The 12996-nt window shown below is 46.8% G+C and overlaps 3 protein-coding genes across 3 annotated transcripts; all 3 read right to left on the bottom strand.

The window, feature by feature from the left end:
• Window positions 1-86: 86 nt before the first annotated feature.
• Window positions 87-5465, bottom strand: HD556DRAFT_1435015 (ABC transporter; the record flags this gene model as incomplete). Its single annotated transcript, XM_041305384.1, has 20 exons — window positions 87-203; window positions 256-317; window positions 368-451; window positions 506-781; window positions 894-1045; window positions 1094-1353; window positions 1404-1569; window positions 1619-1755; window positions 1809-1966; window positions 2034-2063; window positions 2120-2204; window positions 2257-2361; window positions 2491-2515; window positions 2565-3115; window positions 3167-3304; window positions 3352-3803; window positions 3854-4035; window positions 4090-4685; window positions 4738-5197; window positions 5344-5465. The coding sequence occupies 20 exons, from the start codon at window positions 5463-5465 to the stop codon at window positions 87-89; spliced, it is 4158 nt and encodes a 1385-aa protein (XP_041153186.1).
• HD556DRAFT_1420709 (P-loop containing nucleoside triphosphate hydrolase protein) lies at window positions 5203-8095 on the bottom strand. Its single transcript, XM_041304466.1, has 11 exons — window positions 7688-8095; window positions 7494-7639; window positions 7327-7443; window positions 7201-7271; window positions 7034-7142; window positions 6596-6979; window positions 6289-6545; window positions 6071-6236; window positions 5498-6018; window positions 5344-5434; window positions 5203-5224 (listed from the first exon to the last, which is right to left on the bottom strand). Exons 1-9 carry the CDS (start codon window positions 7902-7904, stop codon window positions 5554-5556), a joined length of 1932 nt encoding a protein of 643 aa, XP_041153185.1. The 5' UTR covers window positions 7905-8095; the 3' UTR covers window positions 5203-5224; window positions 5344-5434; window positions 5498-5553.
• A 1439-nt stretch (window positions 8096-9534) lies between these two features.
• Window positions 9535-11912, bottom strand: HD556DRAFT_1450461 (cytochrome P450; the record flags this gene model as incomplete). Its single annotated transcript, XM_041307767.1, has 15 exons — window positions 9535-9703; window positions 9761-9772; window positions 9824-9848; window positions 9908-9918; window positions 9976-10074; window positions 10133-10299; window positions 10354-10552; window positions 10609-10675; window positions 10738-10958; window positions 11010-11088; window positions 11143-11251; window positions 11305-11402; window positions 11456-11591; window positions 11641-11741; window positions 11795-11912. 15 exons carry the CDS (start codon window positions 11910-11912, stop codon window positions 9535-9537), a joined length of 1611 nt encoding a protein of 536 aa, XP_041153184.1.
• Window positions 11913-12996: the final 1084 nt, after the last annotated feature.

Here is a 12996-nt window from a genome sequence, read left to right as displayed (position 1 = left end):
ACATCACTTTAAATCTAATGTGGTAATGTATGCAATAACTGGCGAATCTATATGTAGTCTTTAGTCTAGGTTTGAGGCCTGAAGCATTACGCTGCATGCTTGGATGCAGAAAGAATGTCATCAAGAGTGATAGAAGATCGTTTGCACATTCCGCGGAATACACCATCTGGCATGGCGAAGAGATTAACAGGAGTATCGAATTCCTGAATAAATGGTCAGTACGGAATAGGCCAACTTAAAGACATGTGGACGTACAGCAATCATCCCAGCATCCATCACGCATATCCTGTCATATCCAATGATAGTCCGGAGACGATCTACATATTTGATTCAAGCCAATGCAAGCGACAAGTCTGCTCGAACTTACGTGCAATGCACAGGATTGTGCGTTCTTTAAACTCATTAGCAATGGTATGTTGGATCTTGCTGTCGGTCTCGTAATCGACGGAAGCTACATAGAAATCAATGAGAATGTATCCGCTACCAGGGTAGATATCAGACTTACCCGTAGCCTCGTCAAGAATTAGGATCTTGGTGTCATTCACGAGAGCTCTCGCAAGAGAGACAAGAGAACGTTGTCCAATCGACAAATTACTGCCTTCGTCGTCGACAGGACTGTCAAGACTAAATCTAGGCGCCGATTGCCCTTCAGCAGGGGGCGATGTCATAGACGGAAGATCACTGTCTGACTCCACAAGATACGCTCGCTTCAGTGCATCATAAAGCTTGGCGTCATCGTGTAGCCCGAAAGGATCAAGGTTAGTCCGGAGAGTACCGGAGACTTTTAAAACGGTCAGTTAACAGGTTTCCATATTTGGTGCGTTATCACGTACAAAGAAACTGCAGCATGTCGCATATTCAGCTCAAGTTTGAACAAAAGCTACGCATGCCACTTACCGCATCCTGAGGGATAATCGATAACTTTCTTCTGAGCTGTGCTAAACCAACGGTCGAAATGTCCACGCCATCTATGGATATCGACCCAGATGCTAGTTCCACCATGCGATAGATAGCGGTCATAATGGATGATTTCCCAGCACCAGTCCTGCATCCCATAAGCCACAGGAGTTACATAGAACAAAAAGATACTCACCGGCCAACGACACCAATCTTCTCTCCAGGAGAGAGAGACATACTCAGGCCCCTCAGAACAGGTGGTAACTCTGGGCGGTATCTCATAACTGCATCCATCATGACGATTTCGCCACGAGAAGGCCAGTCGGCCGGCGCAGGACTGTCTTCGACCTCATGCGCGGCCTCCTGTTCGACCTCTTTCGCGTAGTGCACGAGACGCTCCACGGAATTCATGTTGTTCTCAACCTCAGCAGCTTGACGGACCATGAATGCGAAAGACTGAGTGGATCGTCAAATAAGACTCAAACAAAAAGGAACAACGGAACTACCTGTTGCATCATGACCATATACGAGAGCGTCACACCGGTTTGCCCTGGAGAGATGCTGAATCGAATTCCAACAGTCAACAGTGCGACGGCGAGAGTCAGTAACGCGCCGAGGAAATCAAGACGCATGGCGAGCCATCGCTGGTTGACAACCGTCAGCCAGTAAGCACTGAAAAATATCAACAATGATCAAGATCGCGTATAATTACAATTCTTACCGATTCTCGACATCAATGAGCTGAATATTTTCTACGCGGAATCGGTCGAATTCGCCGTAAGCCCGAATGGTAGTCAAGCCCGATAATGACTCAGAAAAGTGAGAATAAAGTGAGGATCGCAGGAGTGCATCCAAACGCTGTGGTCCTCTGCGTCAGTAGAAATTCGACAAACTTCATCAAAATGACCGACCTTCAACTCACGTGCACTCGCACGGTAGAATAATGCAGCATAGTAATAGCAGATTAAGACGAAGAAGACCACGATAAGGAAATATGGTATGATGATGGATACGAGAATGATTGCCCCGATGTTTTGTGATCCTGTTGATGCGAAAATCCTGAAGGAATCTGAAAACGCAGGATTTGTTCTCATCAGAAATGATTCACGAAAGGATTTAGATAGACAAGCGCTCACCGCCAATTAAATTATCCACAGTGTCAATATCTTCCAATTTGTGTCAGAAATGAAAATACGGGTGGTCGAAACCTTTTCAAACTTACCTTTGGTAAAGCGATTCATAATGCGGCCTAAAGGCGTTGTCTCAAAGAAACTCATCGGGGCATACATGACTCGCTGAATTGATCTCTGGCGAATAGTATTAGAATCAGCATCCACTAACACGTAACGAGACACTGACCCCGTGCAACTGCTGGGAAGCATAGTAAGTGAGTATTGCAAGTACACCTCCCATCATGAACATTGTCAACGCCTGGGAGACACCAAGAGCGGCGTAGATGCCAGTCTGCATTGACAACCATCAGTGGAGCTTCGGTGTTGCGCAACAGAAGAACTCACATAAAATCCTGTCGATTGGTGCCATTTGCTATGGGAGTGGTGAGCACTTCAATTTATAGGGGTCTGTGACATTCACGCACTCTTCTTCCCAGTATATGAGCCTAACGAGCTACATTAGTGAAATGACTGTGAGATGTGAAAATCACATACCAATATGAAGACATGATACTGGAGCATTGCATGAGGATTACAGACAGCAGCAACAGCGGCAAGAGCACAGGGCCGTGAGCTGCTGCGACATACTCTCGGTATACTCCCCACTTTATGGAACCAGTATTGCGCTCTTCCTCTTGCATCATCGCTTTCCCGGCGGATCCTTTCTGAATCTTTATGTCTTCGATCTTTCCACCATCCACTGCTTTCTCTTCTTTCTTCGTAGAATCCTCCTTTGACCCAAATTCAAAGACAAATTTAGAGAATGCACCGTCATTAGCCATGAGTTCGGCGTATGTGCCACGTTCGGCAATACGCCCGTCAACCAGAGTATATATAAAGTCGACCTCAGGAAGGAAGTGGAGGGCATGGGTAACCAGGATGCGAGTTTTGTCTGCATTTTTCTTCAGTACATTCTGGAATACTGCCTTTCCGACGTGTGCATCTAGAGCAGACAGCGGGTCGTCGAATATTTGGATGTCGGTATTGCAATAGATCGCGCGACATATATTGATACGCTGCTTTTGGCCACCAGAGAGTGAGATACCCTATGGAAAAGCATCAGTTAGTAGTCCTGCAAGACGAAGAATAGACATTACCTTCTCGCCAACTTCTGTAAGGTCGTAATTGGGCAACATCTCCAAGTCAGGCTCTAAGCATGCATCTCGAACAGCCTTCCAGTAATGCTCTTCTTCAAATGGACGACCAAAACAGATGTTTTCCCGAATGGTTGCATTCTATTTTTCTCTGAGTCACCGATGCCAAGACTGATCAGAAAACTCACCTGGATCCAAGCGACTTGGGCACAATAACCAACGGAGCCACCGAATTCAACATTACCAGAAGTCCGTCGCATTTCGCCAATCAAACCTTGAAGGAGGGAGGTTTTTCCTGCGCCAACGGCACCAACGATGGCAACGAGTTGGCCCCGTGGAATTTCCAAGTCAATGTCCGTGACTTTGAAAATATTTCCACCATCTGCAAGAGCTGGTGGAGGTGTTGAAGGAAGCTTTCGCTTGCCCGCATTCATGCCCATCTTGCTACCCTTGGCCTTCTTTTTTGGATCCTCGGGCCGAGGGGGCAGACCATCCCAAGTAAAGCTGACACCTTCAGCTCTGACGGCGGCATCCAGGTCGCAATTTATGGCGAGTATCTCGTCAAGCGTTTCTGCTTCGAACACAGCCAGCAGTCTGTCGCATGCTGTGGCTGCGTCAGCAATGCTGCTCAGAGACAAGGCTGGAAAGATATGTGAGATTACGATCTGCAAATAACAATAAACGACATACGTAAGAACATTAAAGGCAAGCGGGCCAAGTTGAACAGAGTCAACGAAGTGAATATATTCGCCGCTGTAAGACTGTGTCCGGTCAACGAATACGTGACGAAGGCAACGACACAAGCGAGACTCGGGAGAGAAATAGCAAGGGCGTTCATTGCGGATTTGATGATCAGGAGGGTGCGGATATATCTGGATGGGGGATAAATAACAAAGACCTGGGCAATAGATGGCATATTCACGTACGCCATCTCGTTCCGTCGATAGTCAGAAATACGCTTCAGGAATGGAACTTCCCAGGAAAAAAACTTGATGACACGCATGCCGCTGAGGACCTCGTGTAAAGCCTTGGAACGCTTGTCCGTCCACGCCATGCTTTTCATCCGAAGGGAAAAGAGACGTTTTACAGCATAGGTCTGGAAGGGCGACGTGACAAGGAGAAGCGCAAAACCGGCGAGTGCACTCGGGCCGAGATTGATCAATAATAAGATCAGGCAAATAGTGAGTTGAATCATAGCCGTCCATGACATGTGGAAGTAGCTCATGCAGAAATCTATCCGGGAGACGTCAGTGGATATGTGGTTGACTAATTCTCCATTGCTTAAGTTGACGCGAGCTCTTGCGGATAGTTGAAGTGATCTCGAGTATATCGCCGTGATAAGACCACCACGAAGAAGGACACCGCTGGTCGTGCTACGGTAGTAGAAGTGATTGGAGGACCATGACGCGATGAGTACTAAAGCCAGTAAGCAAAATGAAAGGCCAATTCCCTGGCCAATTGCAGGCGTTGATTGACCAGTTAGATGGTTTGTGTAAGACACCGTGGCAAAATTAATGATCGCCTATAGACCAGCATGAATGATCGGGGAAGAAATGTTGTGGAAAAGTTCTGACCTTGACGACAAGGGGACTAGTGATTTGTGCTGTGTCACCGATGACTTTCAAAATGCCAGCAGACCAAAACCACCAAAAGATGCTGTCATTCATTGCTAAAATGAGACTTGCCTTGCGTTTTCCGCCCTTTTCCCTCCATTGCTTCTCGCGTTTTGTGCGGACGCCCTTTATGGACCACCATAGCCCCCTCAACCCTGGGCTAATTTCGCCCTTGGTCAAACGCTCGTTGTATTCAGCAGCCTTTTTTTGTCGAGTCTTGAACGATGCTAAAATAGCTTCGGCAATTGGCAAGGCGCCGCGTTCTTCCTGGAGTCGATACAGGTCTGATGACTCGAGTGGACGAGCATAGCCAAGGGAAAGCAGAGGCGTTATCCAGGTGAACCATAGAAGACTGGTGAAGCCAGCCGTGGCCTCAGGGATGAGGTCTGCGTCATGGATGGATTTCTTTGGGGGAGGAGGACTACTATTCCTCCCAAACAGAAAGAACCTAGGAGAGATGGACCAATGGTTAATGATACAATCATGTCATGGCGGAAGGTGGAACGCGAATTACTAGTAGGCCAGAAGGCTACAACCGCTACCTCGAGACAAGTTGGGAGTACTTACCGAGATACGAACGACTGCATGGTTCGACCATTGTCTGACACGGACTCCGACTCAGATACCTGAGCCTTCTCAGTGGTATCGAGCTCGACATCTTGGAATTTGACTTGTTCAGTGGGCGCCATGAGGCTGTGGCACAAAGAAAAGAGATGCTAACCTGAAACCTGGTAATCGGACTGTTTTGAAGTACTCTAGTCCATGTCCAGCCTAACACTAGCAACTGCTTGTCATACTGCTGATGAAATTCTCGGGCCGTCGCTTAAAATAACTAATTAGCCTACTAAAGCTTGATCGAATGTGATGCAGGGTATGTGAGCCATCTATGACTAATTTAAAACGGTTGTGATGACTATTATGTATGTAGTGGCATCGGCGCAGTGCTGCAAATGCAATGCGACTCATCGCGATCAACGTCAATCCTCTACAAAAGCCTGCCAACGTCGACGTCGACCAGTTAACAGGGTTGCCGAAAACTACCGTGTGTACGCGTCCCGGAGGTTCCGCAGAGATATCTGAGAGGGTGCCACATCTATCGTTCGCACTCCGCGGGAATAATAGATTACGTGTACTGACCTCGTACGCCGATAAGAGTGAAACCGTGTCTTTCTCTGATATTCTCATTCGTTGGACCCTTTCCAGGTGACCTGCACTTCTTAACATAGATTTGAAATAATATGCCTGAAAGTTCGATGAGCGAAAATGGCCTATGCTGGTCTGTGAAGCGACATACCTCCTGTTCTTCAACCAACGTCCAAGCGTCTCCAGTTCTCCCTGCTCGAGCAGTTCGACCAACCCGGTGTACATATTTTCTTATATCCACCGGTGCGTCGTAACTGACTACGTGTGATACATGGCTGATGTCGATACCTCTTGATATAAGATCTGAACATATGAGCCTAAAGTCTGGTTAGTACATCAGGCCGCAGAAACAAAATGCGTTGAACTCCCAGATGGACCTCTTGGGCCTTGAATTTCTCCAATATGGTCCTGCGCTCGTTGGTCGGAAGATCACTCGAATATGACCGAACGACAATTGGACTTTCGCTGGAGGAGATAGCAGCCTCAAAGAATTCGAACAAACGGACAAGACGAGAGGCCGATTCGGACGACTTCGTGAAAACAAGTGCATTGCGGACGGAATGGTTGTGCACAAGATGGAAGAGCATTAATGGTTTCTGAGGGGCCTCACAGATTATCATGTGTTCCTGTGATTTATGAGTGGGCTTCTGGTAGGATTGATTTTGTTGTCACGTACCTTTAGTGCTTCGGGCATGGTGAACCGTTCTGCAATAATATTGGGAATACCATCGATTTCTGATTCTTCAGATAGACCTTGCACAACAAAGTACTTTGGATTTCGGAGGTCCAGAGCCGCAAGCTTTCCCGGGTCACTAGTGAGTGTTGCGGAAAACAGTAATTTTTGACATGAGGCATGTTTCTTTTCATCAATGTCGGTGTGCAAGTCTACTTCCCCGTGGAGGTGAAGAAAAGCGGGGGCAAGAGAATCACAAAGGGAAACTGGGCGTTTGGTTTTAGTTGTCTCAGGGGCCATCCTGGGAGATGGTTGCGTGGCGGCAAGAACTTGAGCCAGCCAGTCTTGGAATGACTGAGCAAGCAATCGATCGGCTTCATCTATCACCTAGCAAAAGAGGCGATCATTCAAGAAAAAGTATGATAGACCAAAGAGGCTGACCAAGAACCGGAGGTGTTGTAGAGAAAAGTTGGGTGTTCCGTTAAGGTGATCAATGAGGCGCCCTGGTGTACAGATCAAAATATCAACTTTACTCGATCCACCAGACAGTCTTCCGCAAACGTCAGTACGGGTACAAAGCACGGGTTGGGATCCAGAGAGGAACATACTTGGCTGACATGTCCGCAACTAGTTGCGACTGCTCGTGAGCGAATGAGTGTTGTCCAGTGGCTGAACCAATCTAGGGCCAGATTCGAAATGTAAGCTGACTGAGGACCAGACAAAAATAAGCAAACCTTCAAACCTCGTCCTTTTGCAATCGCCTCTAATGTTTCTCGAACTTGCATGACTAGATCACGCGTCGGGAGAACGATGAGAGCACGGAGATGAGTGACAATTCTTGTTGACAGAATCTAACCTCATCGAATCAATCAAGACTTCCGAAAATTGCGCGAGTCGTTACCTCGACAATTGGGAGCACATATGCGAGTGTTTTTCCGCTTCCAGTTGGCGCGGAAACACATACATCCCGTAACAGGTCAAACGGTTCGTACAGCGACCTCCGCGTGGTGGAAGAACCTAGCAGAAAAGGGAGAAGTGCAGTCTGGACTTGTAGAGTTGTCAGGATATGTGTGCAAGTGGATTAACGGATCTTACCAGCAAACAGTTGAGTAATCCCTAGTTCTATGAGGCGCTTTCTCGTCCTTTCGGATAACCCAGTGTGAACATCGTCTCCTTCGGGTATTATGGGTAGTCGAGAGGAGGGATTGACAACTTCAGCTTCGACTAAAGCTTGATCAAGACCTTGTAAAGCGAGTATCGATTTAGGCGGCGCGTCAGGTAAAGTCGGAAGGGAGAATACTGGGAGAGACATCTGCGGTTCAAGGGGCTTGAATTCGCGGCGCGGCGGCTGGGGGAGGAAAATCTACTTTGTGATAATAATCGGTTACGCCGCTCTGTTAGTGATCATGACGGTCCACTATTTCGTAACTTTTGTTTCAATTTTAAAAGTAATTGCTTAGCTACTTCACAGCTGGTTTTACATACACATAGCATATTCCAAGTGAAACAAAACAAATACATTAAGAGAAATTAATGGTAGAGTTCATGTTTTCAACAGGACAGCACGACCTGCCGTGGCTGCCGACGTCGGACATCAAATTTCACAACCAGCTGTAGTCTGTGACCAAGGCCAGTGAGCACTCGGCTGGGCTCACGGGATGACATCTACCGACTCCCGACCCCAACTACGAGTCCCGGATTCAGGTCTCGCGGATTTTGCAAATGACACCTGCAAACTTGGTAGCTGTAGGTACCACGAGTTCCTGCAATGTCAATTTTGTTGTCCAGGTCACTCAGCAGACTTTTAAAGCTTAAAGACTAGAGCAAGAGTCTGCATTATGTGTCTCGAAGGGATTTTTCAAGTCACTGCAGCTCCTCCAGCCGTAGAGGAAGCTATCAAGGATTGACTAGCTCATGAATTCGGATCTCGCGCATTGAGGAAGACATCGAAACGAAGGTATTCGACGACTTGCTTTCATCGTACAAACGCAAGAACGACCTCATCACTATCGCCGGTGCTCTTTCGCTACCCAGAGATGGGACAATGATTGATCTGACTGCACGAATAAAAGAACATCTTACAGGAAATCCTGACTGTCAGTCAGCTAAGGTTCGCAGGACTTCTTGGGGGCAAACAAATGAGTGCCGCCACGGCGTCGGCAGCTTCAATTTCAAGTCAACCGCAGAGTTTGCCACAACAACTTCCTGCAACCTCCGGTTCCTCACATGCACAGCCTGGGCACGCGCTACCACCACATTTCATGCATTTGTCATCTCACACTGGTTTCCGTATTCTCGCATCACATCCACCTCAAGAAATTTCCAACCCTACCTTCTGTGTCTGTACCATTTCGTTGGACGGCACGCGCTCTTGGCATTGTAATATATTGGCATGAAGGTCCAGAACGACGACAGCCGACAGTCGTCGGACTCTTGGCATATAAAGAGACACTTTTGAGGAGTACAAGGTGAGCATTTGTTGGTTTAAGTCCTTTGTCTGATACTACTCCTCGTTGAAGTTATATACTCATGACTGAATTCTACTACGACTGCGCTACATACAGTCACTACCGGACTGGGACAGACTGGGACGTGGCAACTACACCCTGGGATCACACAAAAGTTGGACGTCCGTCGCGCATTTCGCAGCTCGATCCTGTTGTTCACACTCTTCGTCGATTACTTCCGTCTCCATCTGTTTTGCTGTGCTTTATACTGACATACGATATGATATTCCATTGACCTATTTTCGCATAGAATGTCTTATCGGGCAATTTGGAAAATGTTTTCTCAAAGTCAGGTATATGATAGTCCGCACTAGTTTACCCTATATCGCGTGATTACCAAGAGATACAAGACGTAACAGGCGTTGAGCATATGCTATGCAAGTTATTACAAATGTCATCTTCCGCACCCACCACCTCTGTCAAAGACATCCCAATTTATGCAATGACGCTGACTTCTAAAGGCATCCGGACACCTTCATGCATCTTGCCCTCAACCATAGGGGCCATGAGTCCAGCATTCAATCGAACGATCTCGACACCTTCGGGGAATCGGTACTCGAAGTTTTCGACAAGCTCCACGAGCACGGCCTGCATCTCCAGAACTCTGTAGTTCACGCGCACGAGTGAGTCTAATGGTCGGTATCTCTGATCATGAACTCACGCAAAACGCCAGCTAGTCACAGAAATATGAGAATCAATAATGCTCGTTGACTGTTTCGCTTACCCGATGCAAGCACGGAGACCAGCCGCTTTGGTTTACAATGCGTGAGATTGGCTTTTGAGGGAGCAAGAACTTTAAATAGCTTACAGAAAGTCATTCTGAGAGTGTCGGACTAATTTAGCTCACGAGAGAGTGTAATGAATGAAGATACACACAAATTGGCGAAAACTCCCAACGATGACTTTTCCCTGTTATTGTCCAGGAAACGGATTGGGTTCCACACGTCTGCATCTTCTCCCCAAACGCTTTGGAGCCTGGAAAATACAATCTAAGTTACTACAGACCAACAACTCAATAACTAATCGAACCAACCTGTTATAAGTGCAAATAGATGCTGTGATGCCTTGGCCTTTCGAGATGGGTATTTCATTGATAATCTTTCCTGATCTGGTCTCAATTGGCTGAGAAAGTGGTATAACATCGTCTGAATCTGCTTCCCGGATCAATGTAGGAACTATAGGATGCAATCTGAGTCCCTCCTTGGTGATAAATGAAGATGAGAATAGTATGTTGGAAAAAAGCGGTGGACAGACTTTAATAACTGCATTAGTGAAATCCATATTATTAAAATCACTGGGCAGCAAATCATCATCGCCACGGGCTGCCGCATTCGTTCTTGCTGCTTTAATTTCGTCACGGATGCGCTGCTGATCTTCCGGGTGCTTTGAGAGTTCATATAGCAGCCACGTGAGAGATGAGGCGGTAGTATCATGACCCGCGACCAGTAAGGTGCTAGAATACGGCAATTAATAACTGGCATATCATTTGCGATGCCATCCATCACTCACGCTATCTGCGACAATATTTCTCTCTCACTCAGCTGAGCTCGTGCATCTTCCATGAGGTTGGACTGTACTAAGACACCGAGGCTCGTGAGCGATCATACATAAATCATACCTCGGCAGGGAATGGCATACCGAGGATGCTGATGATGTCCTTGCTGCCCTTTTCGGTACTAGCTGCTTTTTCATTGATGATGGTCTTTCCTGTTCGAATGGCTGTTTGCAGGTATGTCGCGAAACGGCGGTACTCTTTGTAAGGCAAATACTTTAAGTACTTCAAAACCGGTTGAGGAATAAATCTCCAGGTTGACTTGAAGATGATATCCCATGAAGATTGGTTCAACAGTGTATCAATGCTAAATTCGTGTGTTAACATAGGACCTGACTTAGAAAATTGCGAAACATACAACAGATTGTTGAACGCTTGCACTAACTCGTTATCTACTCCGTTGTCGTTCAGAACACCGAAGCGGTAGTCAAAAGCCACTGCAATCCATACGCATGAATTCAACACCTATGAGACATATTTCGAGTACACACCTTCGCCAATGACATCTAACGTCATTCTGGACAAAGTCTCACTGACGTTCATTATACATCCATCAGACTTGTCTCCTAATTGGATCATGTCTTTCCACTTCTGTGAGAGCTAAATAAAAATATAAGCGGCCAGGTTCCCATAGAACTTCTTGACGACCTTACCCGAGCTGCCGAACGGCGAAAAACAGGTAAAAATGTTCGAAGTTGAGCAGCACCAAAAGCAGGATTCATGATCTTTCTGTGCCTTTGATGATCAACGGCTGAAAGATAACGAGTTGTGTACTACTAAGATAGTAAAGGTAAAAAAACGCACCGTCTGCAGTCAAAATACTCTCCCCCGTGAAGAGGCGCGTCGTTTCAGTGACGACGGTTCTCTTTGAAAACCTATAACCAGACGTATGAAAGACATATTGCAGAGCACGGGGGTCAGCGGTCCAGAGAACTTCCTCCTAATGCAACTCGTGAGTGGTGGAATGTCGGAAGACTTGGTGACATTACCCCTAAACATCCTTTAACCATCCAAGTTGGACCGTATTGGCGAGCCCATTGAAATTCCAGGTCCCCCACCTGTTTAGCGTTTCGATGTACTTTCTCGCTTCCTGCAGATGTATATGAGGCATGTCCACGGTTTGAAAAGAAGATTGAATGTCACCTAGCCAGAATGAGTGCGAAGCAGGCCCACGGATGTCTTTCAAAGTATACCGCTGTGTGTTACGCCAAGCTATGTAGGCAATCAATGCAACTAAGCAGATAGCTACACCAGATATCATGATCAAAGATTGAGTTGACAGTTAAGAAAGGCCAAAATCTATCCCTTTAGTACATTTGTGCTCCAACGGCTGTGGGAAGGTGATTTCCCGACGGCTATACTGTTCATTGGTACACATGGAGATACGCAGTGGGAAGTGCTGGGGAATTGTAGCTCAGATAATCGAGGGCCCAAGTTGAAACTTGTTGATCGTAGATCTCCTCCGTAGAGATTCCGGCGGGACGCACGCGGCCCATGCGGCCTAGTATATTAAGCCATGTTAATACGTACTCGACAGGAACGCAGGGTTTTACAGGTCCCTACGAGTCCCACACGATATGTAACTCCTGAGAACAAACGGAGTCAGTGTCACATCCCAGCAGATAACGACTTGCCTATGCACCCAAATGATGGGCATGACGACCCCATCTAACTTCTGAGACCTGAGAACAAACTGACTGTCGCGGGTGATAATTATGATAGTACAGCTTGGCTTGCTGAGGGCCCGCGACAAAGAATCTGAAGGACATTATCAATTGACGGCTATTTGTAATGTGGGGAGTCGGACAAGCAGGACAACGTTCAGCCGTTTGAGTAGGACCAGCTGTTTCGAAACTGTAAGCTGTAAAAAGGGTAGTTGAACTGAATACATGTTTAATTATTAGACCTGCCATTCAATAAGATGCATCGACTAGCAAGAGGTGTGCAAAAGGGAAATCCCGAACACACAGTTAGTGACATTACCCCTAAACATCCTTTAACCATCCAAGTTGGACCGTATTGGCGAGCCCATTGAAATTCCAGGTCCCCCACCTGTTTAGCCCTTCGAAGTACTTTATCGCTTCCTGTAGATGTATATGAGGCATGTCCACAGTTTGAAAAGAAGATTGAGTGTCACCTAGCCAGAATGAGTGCGAAGCAGGCCCACGGATGTCTTTCAAAGTATACCGCTGTGTGTTACGCCAAACTATGTAGGCAATAAATGCAACTAAGCAGATAGCTACACCAGATATCATGATCACAGATTGAGTTGACAGTTATGAAAGGCCAAAATCTATCCCTTTAGTACATTTGTATTCCAACGGCTGTGGGAAGCGACGGCTATA

This window comes from Suillus plorans (genome assembly GCF_016647745.1).
Source record: "Suillus plorans strain S12 chromosome Unknown HD556scaffold_105, whole genome shotgun sequence".
In the NCBI taxonomy this organism is placed as follows: domain Eukaryota; kingdom Fungi; phylum Basidiomycota; class Agaricomycetes; order Boletales; family Suillaceae; genus Suillus; species Suillus plorans.
This window is presented reverse-complemented; position numbering and strand designations above follow the sequence as displayed.

What these genes read in the sequence shown, in the direction of transcription:
- HD556DRAFT_1420709 (XM_041304466.1), bottom strand. Translation starts at nt 7,904, where the DNA reads ATGTCTCTCCCAGTATTCTCCCTTCCGACTTTACCTGACGCGCCGCCT. An exon ending in CAAAAGGACGAGGTTTGAAG is followed by an intron (nt 7,272 to 7,326) that starts GTTTGCTTATTT and finishes ATCTGGCCCTAG; the next exon opens with ATTGGTTCAGCCACTGGACA. An exon ending in CGTTGGTTGAAGAACAGGAG is followed by an intron (nt 6,019 to 6,070) that starts GTATGTCGCTTC and finishes TCGAACTTTCAG; the next exon opens with GCATATTATTTCAAATCTAT.